Source organism: Wyeomyia smithii, chromosome 1 (genome assembly GCF_029784165.1).
Source record: "Wyeomyia smithii strain HCP4-BCI-WySm-NY-G18 chromosome 1, ASM2978416v1, whole genome shotgun sequence".
In the NCBI taxonomy this organism is placed as follows: Eukaryota; Metazoa; Arthropoda; class Insecta; order Diptera; family Culicidae; genus Wyeomyia; species Wyeomyia smithii.
Genome location: NC_073694.1, coordinates 202,328,949 through 202,345,235, shown reverse-complemented (window position 1 = coordinate 202,345,235; position 16,287 = coordinate 202,328,949). Strand labels below are relative to the sequence as shown.

Here is a 16,287-nt window from a genome sequence, read left to right as displayed (position 1 = left end):
TGTCAAATATGTCAAATATGTCAAATATGTCAAATATGTCAAATATGTCAAATATGTCAAATATGTCAAATATGTCAAATATGTCAAATATGTCAAATATGTCAAATATGTCAAATATGTCAAATATGTCAAACATGTTAAACATGTCAAAAATGTGAAAAATGTGAAAAATGTGAAAAATGTAAAAAATGTAGAAAATGTCAAATGCCAAAAATGTCAAAAATGTCAAAAATGTCAAAAATGTCAAAAATGTCAAAAATGTCAAAAATGTCAAAAATGTCAAAAATGTCAAAAATGTCAAAAATGTCAAAAATGTCAAGAATATCAAAAATGTCAAAAATGTCAAATATGTCGAATACGTTAAAAATGTCAAATATGTCAAAAAATGTCTAAAAAATTTCAAAATGTCAAAAATATCAATAATACATAACTATTTTCTCTGAGTCAAAATAATTTCTATCACATTTTTACGAGGCAATTTCGTGAAAAATGTTGCATTCAAAAAATTGTTTTTCTACAAAATAAATCGAAAACAAATTGCAATTAATTATCTCAAAAAGCTCTTTTTTCCGTAGAAAAAAATTGTGAAAATGAATTTTTGAGATATTTAATTTATGATTGTAAAAAGAAAATTAAAACCAGAACAGTACAGTACGACCTCGCCTTCGTCGCTTCTACGTTGGCTTACGGGTAAACTCGTTAAGATCTCTAAAAAAGTTTCCTTTGCCAAAAGCACCACAATTCGTAGGAATGGTTAAGAACATATAATTTTTCTGTTTTTCCAGCTTGAGCTGTAGGGCAAAACCTGTGTTTACCAATTTTATAATTATAAAGTGTTATGCAGGAGGCAAAAAGTGACTATAAGTCAACCGAAAGGTAGAATATCACATACGTTTAGGTAGTGTTCGTCGATGCCAGTGGCCCACCGTTTGCAACGTGTGGTGTCAGCGGCGGGATCCAGGAATTTGAAAGATATGAAGGTATTCAAAATAAAAGCAACTACTAAAATCTTCCACATTTATGTGATTATTATATGTTTACTAATTATTACACTAGTCGACCAAATCGGAAAAAAGATATCCTAGAGCTCAACATAGTTGCCTCAGAAAGATCACAGCTAGCGGTAAGACACTGGCATCGACGAACACCGCGCCTAAACGTATGTGTTATTCCACCTTTCGGTTGTCCTATAGTCGCTCTTTTGTCCCCTGCATAACACTTTATAATTAAACCACTGGTAAACACAGGTTTCGCCCTTGAACTCAAGCTGCAAAATATGAAAGATTATAGCTTTTTACCAATTCCTGTGAATTTCGGAACTCCTAGTGTATGCAGGAGTGCGTTAAAGTGCCACACAGTGCTACATTGGCTTACCGGTAAACTCATCTGAGTCTCTAAAAATATTACCTTTGCTAGAAGCATTAAAACTCATAGAAATGGTTAAAAAGCCATAATCATTATTTTTCAACTGGAGCTTCAGAGCAAAATCTGTGTTTACCAGTGTTATAACTATAAAGTGTTATGCAGAGGAGAAAAAAGCGACTATAAGTGAAACGGAAGGTAGAGTCGATGCCAGTGTCCCACCACTCGTATGGTGTCAGCGGCGGGATTCAGGAGTTTGAAAGGTTATGAAAAATATTCAAATAAAAGGAGGAGGGTATTCAAAATAAAAGGACAACAATATCGCACGCTTAGTCTTGGGGCTAATAGCGGTCACGATCAACTGGATTAGTTGAGAGATTTCGTTATCGATATTGTTTTTTTTGGCCCATTTTGCATGTATAGGATAAGTACAACGATACACCGTACCCCAGTGCTGAGTCGAGAAAATTTTCAGCTCGAAAAGATCCTCGACTCGATCAGGAATCGAACCCGATATCACAACCGTGTGGGAGAGCTAGCCGACCGACATCGCTAACCACAGAGCCACGGGGACCACATAATAAAAAAAATAAAAGGAGGAATAGTTAAATAAGGAAGAGGCGGACAGCTCATACAAAAAATTTTAACCACCAATAAATCGGGGAGGGAGTTTTGAAAATAGAAATTATGCAAATAACGAAAATATGAAGGGCAGAAAAAATAAATAGTAGGTGGCATTCAACAGAGTTGGTATTAATGAATAAAAAAAGGGTTAAATATATTCAATTTGATAACATGATAAAAATCATAATTATTTAAATAAGTTTTGCCTTCAAAAATACACATATTTTCGGTTTTTTAACCCGTTTGAAAAATAAGAAATTTTTGAAAACAAAATATTTCGAATAAAGCCGTTGTTTTGGCCATCCTATTTTAGAACTGGTTATTCTAATGACCCAACAAAAAACATCTGATCATTTAAAGGGGTTTTATTTAATATTAATTGGCTATTTTTAAGACTTAGGTAAATATTCGACAAAGTTGCCAAAAACTAACAGTGCTATAACATTGCAGAACAATTATTTTCTTCATGAACAAGGATATAAAGTTAGACTTCTGATTTCATTTGAAATTTTGATCACCCTTATTTTGAAAATATAAAAATGCAACAACTTCGAAGAAGGAAGTTTTTCTCTAGAATATTGCTATCGAACTATAAACCTAAATTTCACCCGTAAATTTGGTTTCTGGAGGATTGTGCAGCGCCCCATCTCTTGCTACATATGGTGGCAGCGGTGGGATCTAGGTGTTTGAAATATTTTTGAAAATATTCAATAAATAGCGGGAGGGTATTTAAAATTTTAAAATGAAAGGGTAGTCAGTTAAATAAAAATTCAACAACAGTGGAGAAAGTTATCAAAAAAGATTTTTTCCAAATGAAGAAAAAAAAAAAAAAAAAAAAATAGGTGCAATTCCACAAAAACGGGCAACCAATTAAATTGACCTTTTTTGGTTTGGCTGAAACTTTGCATAGATGTTTCTATGGGTTAAAGATGCCGTTTTGTGAAATTGGTTTCGTTTTTTGAGACACGACGCTTTTTTAAGAAGCTGTTTAACCCTGGAAAGATAATCTTATATCTCCGATAGAGTATTTTATGGGAGACTTAGCATATTTTTACAGTCATTTATAACTTTTTTTCTTGATTTCTCATTGATCGGACAGTATCAATTGTTCAGGTTATTTTGTGTAGTTATCATAAAAGCAAATCAGATTTTTAAATAATGAGCTTATTTGGATTATTAATTTGAAATTTTTTTTTTTACTTTTATTTTTCAAAAAAGTGATAAGTTTTTTTAGAGTGTACATTTTTTTCGGAGAGATAAAATTATTATCTACACCTTTGCCGAAGATGGCACACCGATCAAACAAACCGTTTTGTTTCTGAAAATATTTGTAATCATCAATACCTTCCAGCAATAGCTTTTTCAATAGCTTATCAGAAATGAGTCGTGTTCCAAAAAATTAAACCAATAGCACTAAATGGCATCGTTTGCCAACAGAAACGTCTATGCAAAGTTTCATTCAAATAAAAAATTACAATTTAAAAACAATATCAAAGAAGGATCATTTTTGTGGAACTGCTCATATGGTGACAGCGGTGGGATCCAGATGTTTGAACGATTATGAAAAATATTCAATAAATAGCGGGAGGCTATTTGAAATTTAACTTGCAGTCAAATCAGAAAGGGGAAGAGGTGGGGGGAGGGTTGTAGCTCATAGAGAAAATTATATAAGAGAGGCAGAAGTAATCAAAAAAGAACATTTCCAAACAGGGGATTCAAATAAGGTTAATCAAAGAAACAATATTCAAATAAGAGGGGGTCCCTAGAATCATAGCACATGAAGCGATATTAATCAAATAGGGAGTAATGTGGGGATCAATAAAATTTTGTTTTATATTAGACTTTTTAATACAAAATGGGAGACTCTTAAATTATAGTATTGTAAGAATACTAAAAAAATTTAAATAGAGAGAAGTTTTTCAAATAATTTTTTTTAAATAAGAATAAAAAAGGGGATTTTCTGAAAGTATTCACAAAAATTGCGTAATGAAATGAATGACAAAGGATCCGAATCACAAAATGACCGAGAAAGCATGTGCAGAAGATGAATAAGACAACTCTTTATAGAAACTAAAATGAAGACAGGAAATTTGTAATATTTGTCATATAATTAATACTTTCCCTACTCAAGATATGATATCAGAAAATACCATTGCTTTGAAGATAAGAGCAATCTAACTATGGTTCAATCGCAGCAGGGAGGAAGTAGTATTTTGAGGCAAGCAAATGAGTGAGATCATCCAACCGAGTCTATGGAAGAACGTAATCTTTTTGTCTTTTTCACTTCCGCATAAAAGCGACAGCTTGGAAAATTGTCGAATATTATTATTAAAATAAAAAAAATAATTAGAATTAGAAAAACCACAATAAATTGTTTGATTTTTAATTAGGGTAGGTAAATTTCGAAAATTTATCATTTATCACACATGAAAAATATGAATACACTGGGGTCTTTTTTTGCACGGCTGATTGTACCGTGTTTGAATTATTAGATTAGATTTACTTATACCAAACTTATTTGATACAGCGTACAAATAACCTTCCAAATCGCGTAAAAATAATCTGCGTTATTGTAAAATAATCGCGTTGAGAAAAATACATAAAAATAACCCGCGTAAAAAAAAGATTCCAGTGTAACAATTACGAAAACCAAAAAATAGGCACTACCACTTCGGGGATCCAACGAGGAACAGATAACACATAGCTCTATAAACGTTGACGCGAATCAGGTCAGTCTTCGGATCACGCGGAAGGCATCTCTTCGAGATGCTTTCGTCTCATTAGGTAGGGAGTAATGCAGCGCCACAGAATGTGACACGCAAAGAATTTCTATTTTATTCGGTGTTATTCGCTCCCTGGTCATTATCTTCGAAGGTTCGTTACTTTACGACTGTGAATTTTGTTCTGAGTAAAGGTGCTCAAAATTGTCAAAAATAACAAAAAAAAAGTGTCAAAAATGTTGAAGGATCGAAAATATCAAAAATATCGATGCAAACGTGTAATGTATTAAATTAACAAGAAAACGATAACTAATAACGACAAGGCTCTAGAGTTTCCCTGAAATGTTTAAAGTTCCTCGCACTGAACCAAATATGAAAAAGTTTCCGTTTTGTACTTACTTTTATATCGCAACAAATAGCCTCCTTTGATCTGTTTTCCAATCGATGCTGCAACGAAACGAAAAAAAAAAACAAAAATTGCATTTTCTGTCAATAATATGGTTTCAATTTCATTAAAAAACTGAAGTGCTCACCCAGCCGAATGGCACGGAACAAAAATCTGATAACAAAGACTGTACTACAGTGCTACAGTCAGTTTCATTGCACACCCAGAAGTGCTTTTTTTCTTCCTCGCTCCTGCCGCCCCCCTCCCCCCCATTTACACTCGCGCACGTTTCTTCGTTATCCGGTAAAACGCAATAAAGTTAAATTATACTGCAGATTATATTCGCCAAAGGTATTTTGCGGTCGGCTGCCAGCGAAAGAGGATTCGGTCGACTGCCCACGCGATTGCTGACGGGTTTCCGCCAATTGAAAATTACGCCGCGCATATTTTTCTTTTAGGAGCTTCCCGTTTTTTTCCTGCGCTTGCACCCGACACTATTAACTTCGTAATTTTATTTCCCCCCGGGTAGTATGCAAAGAGAGTGATGATCTACAGCTGGTTTAGAAGATAAAATTTCATTTTAAGGCGCATGAAGAGTTAGCTCAAACGTGTTGAGAAGATTATTGATACCACAGTCAACAGCACGAACTTTGCGTCCCACAGCGAGACGCAGAGCCGCGTTCCGAGGACAAACAAACGGAAATGGTTGACTTACAGTAGCGGCTGTTTTCTTACGAACATCCGTTTTGGTAAACAATCGCTCGACCGGAAGATTTTGTTTTAGCATATGAATATCCCCTGCTACAGAACCCTCGACGCTCGACGGCAACTCCTAGCGGATTGGAAGATAGAGAAAATAATACGGTTTCGTGTTCTGCATTCGCCATGGATTCATACAGGGTTGTGGGCATATTTATATGTACGCTTCGAGCCCTGATCCCATGGGCGGGGAGGTTCCTGGGTGAATGTTTTTCGTGTCGAATGGTGCTGTTATGAATTTATCCGTATGTAATCTCCATTGAGCAAAGGGAAATTCCATTCTCGTACTGGTTTCTGAAACTGGATCCAGTACACACAGTCTGAACTGCGAGCGAGGGTGATATATGAGATGATAAAATTTTAAATGTAAATGCAATTAAAAAGTTCCAGTGCGAGCGTGTCTTCGGCTGGCAGTCCTTTACTCAGCCGGCACAAGTGGGACGTGTTTCGTACCTGCTTGCCACTTCGCCGAAAGGGGTGGCGGCAACGACAAACGACGTAATAATGGACGCAGTGAAACAGCTTTGAGGCGAGCCAAAAAACGAACGAACGAACGAACGGTCGTCGTATGGCGCATGCAATGAATTGGTAATTCATAATTCGGCCGTATAAATTTTCCCGACAACGCAGTATTCTACCATTTATGACAGTCGATTACAGGCTTTATTTTCAAGCAGTGTTAAATAAATTTTCGCGCATAAGCAATTTTAGGACTAATTTAAAATGGTGGATGATCCACATCTGCTGCGAATGAGGTGATGTATGTTCCCCAGGAGAGCAGATTAATCACAGCATCCGTGAATGATTCGAATGATTTACGATTCTGCCTGAGTGGAGCTGAGCTTCGCTTATTAATCATCATCGGTATGCTTATTGCTATAGATGAAATTTAAACTTCTGGCAATCAATCACTTCTTCCGAAGAAGTTGGACAAGTAGAAGTGGAACATTCGAAGGAGAATAGTTTTCAACAACTTTTGCAAATTGACAATTCCCAGTTCAGACTCCAGTTTCTATTGTTTCATTGCTCTCACCTAGGGCTTAGTGCATACAAAACTGAGTTAGTAGTGGCATTTGCTTTTATCGAGAAAAGCCCGTGATCCTTACTTACTCCATCCTTCGGCAGCACCAGCACGGGAAGTAAGACATAGTTTGAGCAATCGCAAACAATCGAAACTATGCTTTCATATGCTTTAGAAGAGTCGCGAGACATGGAGATAAAATTCGTATCGAAAAATTATTCGTGTGGTAATAACTTATCAAATCATACAACATGAGATTCTTAGAAAATCAAGAACTCAATAAGAGTATGTTAAATTTGTCGAATTCAGCAAATTTTATAGCATCATCATAGGAGCAATTTCAAGAAAAATAGACAATCATCTCAATCATCCTTTTCAAATCGGGCTGAAATTTTGCACAACTGCACCTATGGGCTAAAGATGTTATTTTGTGCTCTTAGTATTGACAATTTTTTGCTCTTTCCAAAAATATATATACCACAGGAAAAAAGAAGCTGAATTTTAAAATCTTTTTTTACGAAAAGTACGAATGGTTAGCTTAACATTAATGGTTGCTTGGTCGTGGAGAAATGAAAAAAAAAAAAAGGTTTGAATTAAAAATAAAATAGCAGCTACACTTTAAAACAGGGAGTGATATGAACACGCCAGAGCTGCCGAGAAAAGAGTCCAACGTTCACTTTTTTAGAATATACTTTCTACTGATAAATTGACGGTTGAGTCAGTTGGAGGGAACACTTTGACCGCTGAACAAAGACGATTGGGAAAAGGTAAATAGGAACAGTATGAGAATAGTTAGCGATGGACAAGCTATAGAGCCACCAACACAGGTTTTACCCTCTCCGCGATTGGAGAGCAGAAAAACAGACAATTTGCTGAAAAGGGAGGAATCCCAGCCAAAATTCTGAAAGCGGAATGCCCTGTTCATAAGGAGGGCTATCGACTCGACTGTAGAAATTATTAAGGTAGCACTGTTCTTGAGATGTAGAATCTTTTTTCGGTAAATTCCAGGCTGATTTTCGAGAGAGACACTCCACAACGGATCAAATCTATACTTTGCTATACTGCCGTTCTAAGCATAATTGTCCCATGTTCCACACAAACCTCATGCGTGCTGGAACAACTATGCTTGGAACGGCCGTATGGATCCTTGCCAAACGCCTTGAATACAACCATCACCATCTGTTTATCGATTTCAAAGTGGCGTACGATTCAGTCGTACGTTACTTGAAAACGTTTTTCTTTCTACGTAACTGATAAAATTGATTCGAATGACGCTTTGGAATAAACCCCAAAGCCCAGGCCTTTTAGGAGAGAAGTGACGAGGTTAGGGCTCATCTCTACCAAAACGATGTACACGGTAGCTGGCAGAGAAAGTAAGAATGCTAGTGGTGTTGGAGCTAAGGTGGAGCTAGATGGAGAAATCTTCGAAGTGGTTGAGCAATTCATTTATCTTGTTGACAACGACGTGAGTCAGGAAATCTAAAGACGAGTTACAGCTGCAAGCGGAAATAGAAGCTGATCGACGAGTGCGCAGTGTTTTGAGCGTAAGATGCTGCGTTCAGAACTAGACTCGGGGGTAGAGCCCGCATCCAGTGGTTGTGTGCAGTCGAAACTGTAGAAAGGCTACCAAAGACCGATACAGCTAGCCATCTATAATTCGTTCCGCTTCGGATCTCTAAGAGGACTTATGGCATAGAAGTAAAGATGAAAAAAATTGAAAAAAAAAATTCATGATAAGTTAATTATCTAAAATACCGTTTTTAAAAATCTGATTTATTTCCTACAAAAATAACATAGTTTAGCTAAACATTGATAGTTGTTTAAAGCCAAAAAATATATTGTAAATTTTAGTTGAAAGACGAAACTATTATCTGCCCATGATTAAAGAATGGGCTGCCATTTTTATCGAAATCTAGAAAACAGTTTCTCGTGATAGTAAACACCCCAAACCACGTCCCCAAGCGTCGTCCAATATCCAAGATGTTTTTAACCCGCATGGACCATTTCAACCCTTCCAGTTTTCGACCCTTATCTTTCCGAAATGACGGTTGAAGCTCAGGGAGGGAGTAGCTTTCAGTACTTGATGTACTTTCTTCATTCTTATACCACCTAGCTAACAGCAGGGAGACTGGCAGTTGACTAACCCTGGCGTGTTGCAGGTTGACACGCCACATCCGTTGTAGCTGCAGGACAATCTGAGAGGCGGCTGCATAAACCGCGCTCTAGATGTCCGAGTCTTCACACGAATTAGGTTATCCCATGCATTTGGGAAACATGGGGGACCCCCCGTACTTGAATATGTTGTAGATACTGCCTGAAGCAACTATGAGATGACAGGATCTCTGCCAATGTGGAAGGCTGGGTAAGTCGGTGCGTCCTTATACCCTTCGAGAAAAACGACCATTCCCGCTGCCATCTGATCATCGAGGAAGATCTTCTGCCACCTCGTATGCTCTTGTGCTATGGCGTCCGCCAAGCCGACGTTCCCAATCAATACCAATTTAATTCCAACACTCCGTTAAACAAGACATTCCACAACACAGGGCCAAAGATTGAACCTTGTGGTACTCCTGCGGTGATTGGGATGCACTTCTGATTTCCCCCCGTGTTGTAGACTAGTACAAACTCGCTTCCTGAAATTTTTTTCCAAAGTCTTGTACAGCGACACCGGTACGTGGATGATTCTAGGCGCGACTGCTATGTAGTCCCAGATGGCGCTATTGAACGCGTTCTTCACGTTGGAATACTAGCTCCGCCGTCTTGGTGGATAGGTGCGGGATTTTATCCGGCCCCGAAGCCTTACTCACATTTTTTCTACTCACCTTTAAAAAGTCGGCGATCACAATTAATTCCTCATTCGTAATCCTTGACTCTTCCTCAAACTCGGTGCGGCTGCCGTCGCTCATGGATTGGATGTTCGGCAGGTTGACCGACCATCTTTGTTTGGTGCTTGAGATACAGGAACGACGAACGGACTGGTGGTCACTATTGGTGTACCTTCCAATTCATGTTCAGTCCTAGGCGAACGTCACGTCAATGATCGACTCTACACCAGTTCTGCTAAATGTACTTTTGGTTCCAACGTTGATCAGGTCTAGGTTGAGCTTTGCCAAAGCTTTCAACAAGATCTGACCTATTCGGTTTGTACCGGGAATTATACTGAATTTATTTTCAACCCAGTTACCGTTTCCGGGAGGGATGCTATAGGAGTCCGATACGATGGCGATGTTCGACAACAGAGGCTGCCCGGTATAGCAGTTTCTGAGTCACGTAGCAATGGCTTAGGTTGCACCACTTTTACACCCGTGGTTTAGCGACTGGCTTGCCTGCTGGGCACCTAGGGCCTCCCATGGAGTATTTGGCGTCCCGTTTTCCAGTACATACCAAGCACTTGGGTAGCTTCTTGCACAAAATCTACGGTTCCGTCCGTAGTGGTCTTCGTTTCTCCACTGAAAATCCCCCCTTTATTATTTTTTCCTATCTGATCTTTCGTGAATAATAATTTTATGGCCAACTTTTTATAGCTGTATGAAGAGCTTGAAGAGTCTTGCATAACTTTAATTATATTGTTGCTGTTTTTTTTTAATTTCTGTTCAAAATATTTTTTCAATTGATATTAAGCAAACTTCCGATAAAGATCATGCCTATATTCTACTAATTCCTAAATCATACAGCTCGTGTTTTTTTTTTCGCTCAAGATGCTCTTAGCATGCAAATGCACGCAACCTTTTTTTTTCATCCGATTCGAACAGCGATGGAGAGGGAGTTTTATTTTTTCTAAAGATTCTAACAGGTCGTTTTTTAAGTTCTCTCGTGTACGTGATCGCTTGCAGTGTGTGTAAAGGGCGTGGGCAGGAGCATGATCCGCTTTAATGTTATGTTCGATGTTTAATTTTCTTGCGTTGCATCTTGTATTCACAGTAGACTGACGTCGATACTTTAAACTGCGCTAGCCGTTTTGAAGTTTATCGTTCGTGTTGTGACCGGACGATTACGGACGTTTTGTCAAGTTTTATGCCCTTGTTTTATGATTTTTGCAGCTTTTGAACAAATGTTGAAACACATAGACAATTTTTATTTAATTATGTTGCAATCTCATCAGCCGACATGGCAACTAAATTTTGATTGCGATTGTTTTAGCATTTTATATCACAACTCAGAACTCTGTTTTTTTCGATATGCATATTTGCATTTTCATAAATTTTCGGGCTATGAATGCATGAAACTTTGCCAGTTTTTATACTCAGTAGGTATCTTAGTTTATTTATTCGAGAAGTAAAAAATAATCGGCGCGAAACACTGTGTCCCTGTGCGTATGCGTCGGTAAGAGGAAATAGAGCGGTCGCGCATAATGCTCCGGTGCAAACGCGTTTCGGCCTGGCTGAGCTTTGCTCATCTAAGGATTTTCGATATGTTGTGACTTCCGAGGTGTACCAAATCATTTTATTTAATATCATAATAAACTAATTACTCGCGACAAAAAAAAAAATAAAATAATCGCGACAAAATATCGTAATTATTCGCAATAAATATCGGGATTATATTCTTTGGTGTGATACAAATTGGTACGATTTGTAGGTTGTCGAACATAGCTAGTAACTTCGTTTCTCCTGTATGCAGCGATCGTGGCGCATTTTCATTTATATCTTCTCCTGGTGGCCGGTTGCCCAGAGACCGAGATGTAACCATATCGGGCGCGAATTCGTGTAGAAATAATCGCACCATCAACCTCGATGAATCCAGATCAATTCCTTTCCACTAACACTAATTCCCTCCTTCGATACTTGTGGATGATGCAGAGGATTCCTCGGTCTCTAGTAGCAACAAATATTGAACTAACACTCCCTTCCTCTATTGATCTGCATTGGGCGTGGCCAGCTACGTTATTGACCAGTGAAAAGAAAGATCACCAGGAATTGTACGCTGAAAATGGCTTGCTACTCCTAGGCACCATTTTGACGGTTCTTTGTGCAATTTCAGCTGATTCTGGTCAATCGCGGGCAACACTTACTTACTTTACTTTGAAGCGACAGACCGATTATCGATCCAGTGCCGAATCCAGAATACGTCGCCATGTCCCTCGGTCTTGGGCTGCTATCCTCAAATCGCCCCTAACACCTATTTCGCGTGCATCCTCGTCGAGAGCACGCATCCAACGAGTGCGGGGTCTACCCCGAAGTCGACGACCTCTATCGGGATTCCTGCTAAATATAGCCTTCGCTTGACGCTCATCCGGCATTCTTGCTACATGCCCAGCCCACTGAAGCCTGCCGTGTTTTATCCGCTTGATTATATCCGCCGTTTTGTATGCCTGGTACACTTCGTGGTTCATGCGTCTGCGCCAAACACCATTTTCTAGTTTGCCGTCAAGGATTGAACGCAAAATCCTACGCTCAAAAGCACCAATAGCTCGCCGATCAGCCTCTTTCAGCGTCCATGATTCATGGCCGTAAAGAGCCACCGGAAGAATCAGTGTTTTATAGAGTGCAAGTTTAGTACGGATTTGCAAACTGCGGGACCTTAGCTGGTTACGTAATCCGTAAAAGGCCCTGTTTGCGGCTGCTATCCGCCTCTTTATCTCACGACTAAACTCGTTGTCACATGTCACTAATGTTCCCAGGTAAATAAATTTGTCGACTACTTCCAATGTTTCCCCATCTAGCACCACCGCAGCACCAACCTTCGACGGACTACCACGCACTCTGCCAGCCACCATGTATTTCGTTTTGGCAGAGTTTATGGCAAGCCCTAATATCGCTGCTTTCCTCCTGAGAGGTCCGAAGGCCTCTTCCACAGCTCTACGGTTGATACCTATGATGTCGATATCGTCCGCAAAACCGAAAAGCATGTGCGACTTCGTAATGATGGTGCCGCTTCTCTGCACACCAGCCCTCCGTATAGCACCTTTCAATGCGATGTTGAACAATAAGTTCGACAGCCCGTTACCCTGCTTCAAACCATCTAACGTCACGAAGAAGTCCAATATCTCACCGGCTATCCTGACGCTTGATGTAGAACCTTCAAGGGTGGCACGTATCAGCCTAATCAGCTCTGTTGGGAAGCCATGTTCGAGTATGATCTGCCATAACTCATTTCTCTTGACTGCATCGTACGCTGCCCTGAAGTCTATGAACAGATGGTGCGTCTGCAAGTTGAATTCTCGAAATTCATCGAGGATTTGTCACAAGGTAAACATTTGGTCCGTCGAAGAGCGTCCCCCTCGAAAACCGCATTGGTACTCGCATACAAAGGTCTCCTGCAACGGCCTCACTCTGTGGAACAGGATGCGGGAGAGAATTTTGTACACGGTATTGAGAAGAGTAATGCCCCGATAATTGCTACAGTCCAGGCGATGACCTTTTTTGTAGATCGGGCATATGAGGCCCTCCAACCAGTCCGAGGGCAATCCTTCATCAGACCACACTCTCAGCATGATCCGATGGATGGCACGTACAGCTGTTCGCTCCCGAAGAGTTCGGCGGGAATGCCGTCGTTCCTGGCTGCCTTGCAGTTTCTCAGCTCTTTCACGGCTCTCTTCACCTCGTCCATGGATGGTGGATCCACAGCTTGACCATCATTCTCAATAGTCATCCTGCTCCTTTCGACTCCACTGTTTCCCTCACCGTTCAACAGCACACTGAAGTGTTCCTTCCAACGCCTGGCCACGGTTTATCGGTTATCAGGTTCCCCTCCCTATCGTTGCACATGACAGGGGATGACACGTTTCGATTCCTGATTCCGTTGACCTTCTTGTAGAAGCTCCTCGCATCGTGCCTAGAGAAGCAACCTTCCGCCTCCGCAAGAATACGCTCCCAATGCTGTCGTTTCTTCCGGCGATTGAGTCTCTTTTTAGCGGATCTAGCATCTCGATATCTACCCACGCTCTGACGAGTCACAGCCGTGGCCAACATGTGACCCCTGGCGCGGTTCTTCTCCTCAGTCACTCGCTGGCACTCAGCGTCAAACCACTCATTGGACGCAGCTGCCGCAGTTGTACCCAATACTTCTCGCGCTGTAGTGCTGATCGAACTGTGGATGTGCCTCCACTGTTCATTCAGGTTTCCTTCAACTCTTTCCTCAATCCGTTCATCAACCTTCTGCGAGTACTCTGCAGCCACTCCAGTTGATAGCCGCTGGATGTTCAATTGCATCCTCCTCGTTGCCTTGGATTTCCACACGTTGGACAGCCGGGCGCGTTTTTTGGCAACTACGAGATAGTGATCCGAGTCAACTCTGAACGACCTCACGTCTGAAAAGTGCCTTCCATCAATCAGAACTTGGTCAATTTGAGAGCAAAGCTCTCCATTCGGGTGCATCCAGGTGTGCTTACGTATGTTTCGGCGTGCAAATGCGTCGTGTCCCGGGCACTCATTGTATGTCTTTTCCAGGAGCTCATAGAACTCCTCCTGCGTACACATTTATTAGGCAGTAGTTGAAGAATTTGCCTTTAATTCTCAACACGCATATACGTTCACTGATCGGCCTCCATCTAATGACACGCTTCATCAGTTTTCCAATCAGCACGAAACCGACTCCTCTTTCTGCTTTCACGCCGCCGCTATAGTAGATGTGGTACTTAAATGAAGTGTCCGCAATAGGATCTACTGCCCGGAATTCGCGTTCTCCCGATTTCGTCCACCGCACCTCTTGGATAGCTGCAACCTCCACATTCACCTTCCGCAGCTCTCTAGCCAGGATACTTGCGCGTGCCGGTTCGAGTAGGTTCGGTTCGAGTCCTTACATTCCAAGTACCGAGTTTCCAATAATCGTTGTCCTTTTTCGTTCACCTAGGTCCATGCCGATTATTCCGTTCCATATTTATATCTAGATTGTTCGTAGTATTTAATATTCGGTATGCTGCCTTACTAGGGCTGCGATACCTAGTCTCGCGACGGGGCTGCCGTCTTTGATATAGCTGGCGAGACACCGCGTTTCATGATTCAGCTGCCCGCTCCGGATCAGACGCTGTTGTTCGCTGCCCCTAACATGGGGAAACAGAGAATTTTTATTTAATAAAACGTTATTTTTTGTGGAGTAGGCAGTTTAAAACCGTTATGTGCTCGACAAAAAAAGGATCTTTACGCGTCCAACGGAGTTCTCGGGTACTCACAAATTAAAATTCTTATACCGTTTGCAGTTTTCGTCCAATTTCGATTGTTTTAGCACTTAAAGATCCAGAAGCAGATTTATTTTCAAATAAGCGTTAGGGGTGTCCCGTAAGAATTTTCTTATTCCCGAAAATCTGGTTTTCCGGGTTTATATTCCCGGAATTTCCCGGAAATAAAGCCAGCTTGTGGTTAAAAACCTCCTTATTAAAGAAAAAAAAATCTACAAATTGCTAACTTAAATGAGCAGGTTTACATTGTGTAATTAAGTTTCAGGGGACCAATTTTTTACGCAAGTTCAGCTAGTTTCACTCTAACTGAGTAAGAGCTTCGTACATTTACTTTATATTCATATCGAGCTTGTATTCAAATACCCAGCCGTAAAAATACTCACCTCAATTGACGAGTAATGGTAGATATACAGTAGGGCACCAGTGAGATGAATGAAAAAAGGTCATTCGAATATCGTTTAGCGGTTGGGTTCAAAAGTCCCCATGCAAAATTTCAGCTAAATCGGCCTTTGGGAACACGTCCCTCAAAGCAATTAATGTTTCAACTCTCTGACTAATGAAATGCACAGGTAAAAGTTCATGATATCGTCGAGATCGAATTTTTCCATGCCAAATGTCTAAAAGATGCATGAAACGTCGAGATCTGGTGCACCTAATCGAAAAAAATTTTTTTTTGGATGATTTTTTTCGAGAAGACGAAACTTTTGAGCCCTATCGTTAAACGAAATTCAAATAAAACCAGCTTCGAGAGTCGCCGACCGATGTCAACCAACGATACTGAGAGAATCTATTCGCGAAGAAATACTGAGAGAATGGAGCGATTCAACCGTCAGCCCAAATTTTAAAATTTACGATAGGCTTTGTTTGATCAGTGTTTACCATCAGACCAGGTAGAGTGTGGAATGCCTAGTTCAAAGTCCGGTCAGACTACAATTTTTATAGTCTGATTTTATTTCGGACCGAACCGGAACAGAGTTGTTCGGGCCAGGTAACGGTCTGGGTTATGCTTCCGAGATATGGGAAAGTCTGGCCAAAATTTATTGAACTGAACATGAACATGTATCACAAGATCATATTGCAGGAAGTTAGGATACTGGCTCACCGAGAGATTGAAGAACTTATACCTTTTGGCATATTTGCTCGACCAAAAAATTGACTGATACCGTTAACATTAAAAAAAATTGGTGACTATTCAATAATGCTTATTGCTAATATTTCAGATTTGTCTGTTGGATTTTTTCACCTAGTATCAATCACATACATGAGAAAATTGCGTGGTGGGTCAATACAAACGCGTGGG

General features: G+C 40.1%; 1 protein-coding gene across 2 annotated transcripts in view; it reads right to left on the bottom strand.

Moving 5' to 3' along the window:
• Positions 1-16,287, bottom strand: part of LOC129717793 (uncharacterized) — a 246,033-nt gene that overhangs the window by 105,743 nt on the left and 124,003 nt on the right. For both annotated transcript variants that reach the window (XM_055667967.1, XM_055667976.1), the window contains exon 3: positions 5,106-5,153. In XM_055667967.1, the coding sequence (XP_055523942.1) occupies positions 5,106-5,153 (48 nt within the window). The remainder of the gene's footprint in view (positions 1-5,105; positions 5,154-16,287) is intronic.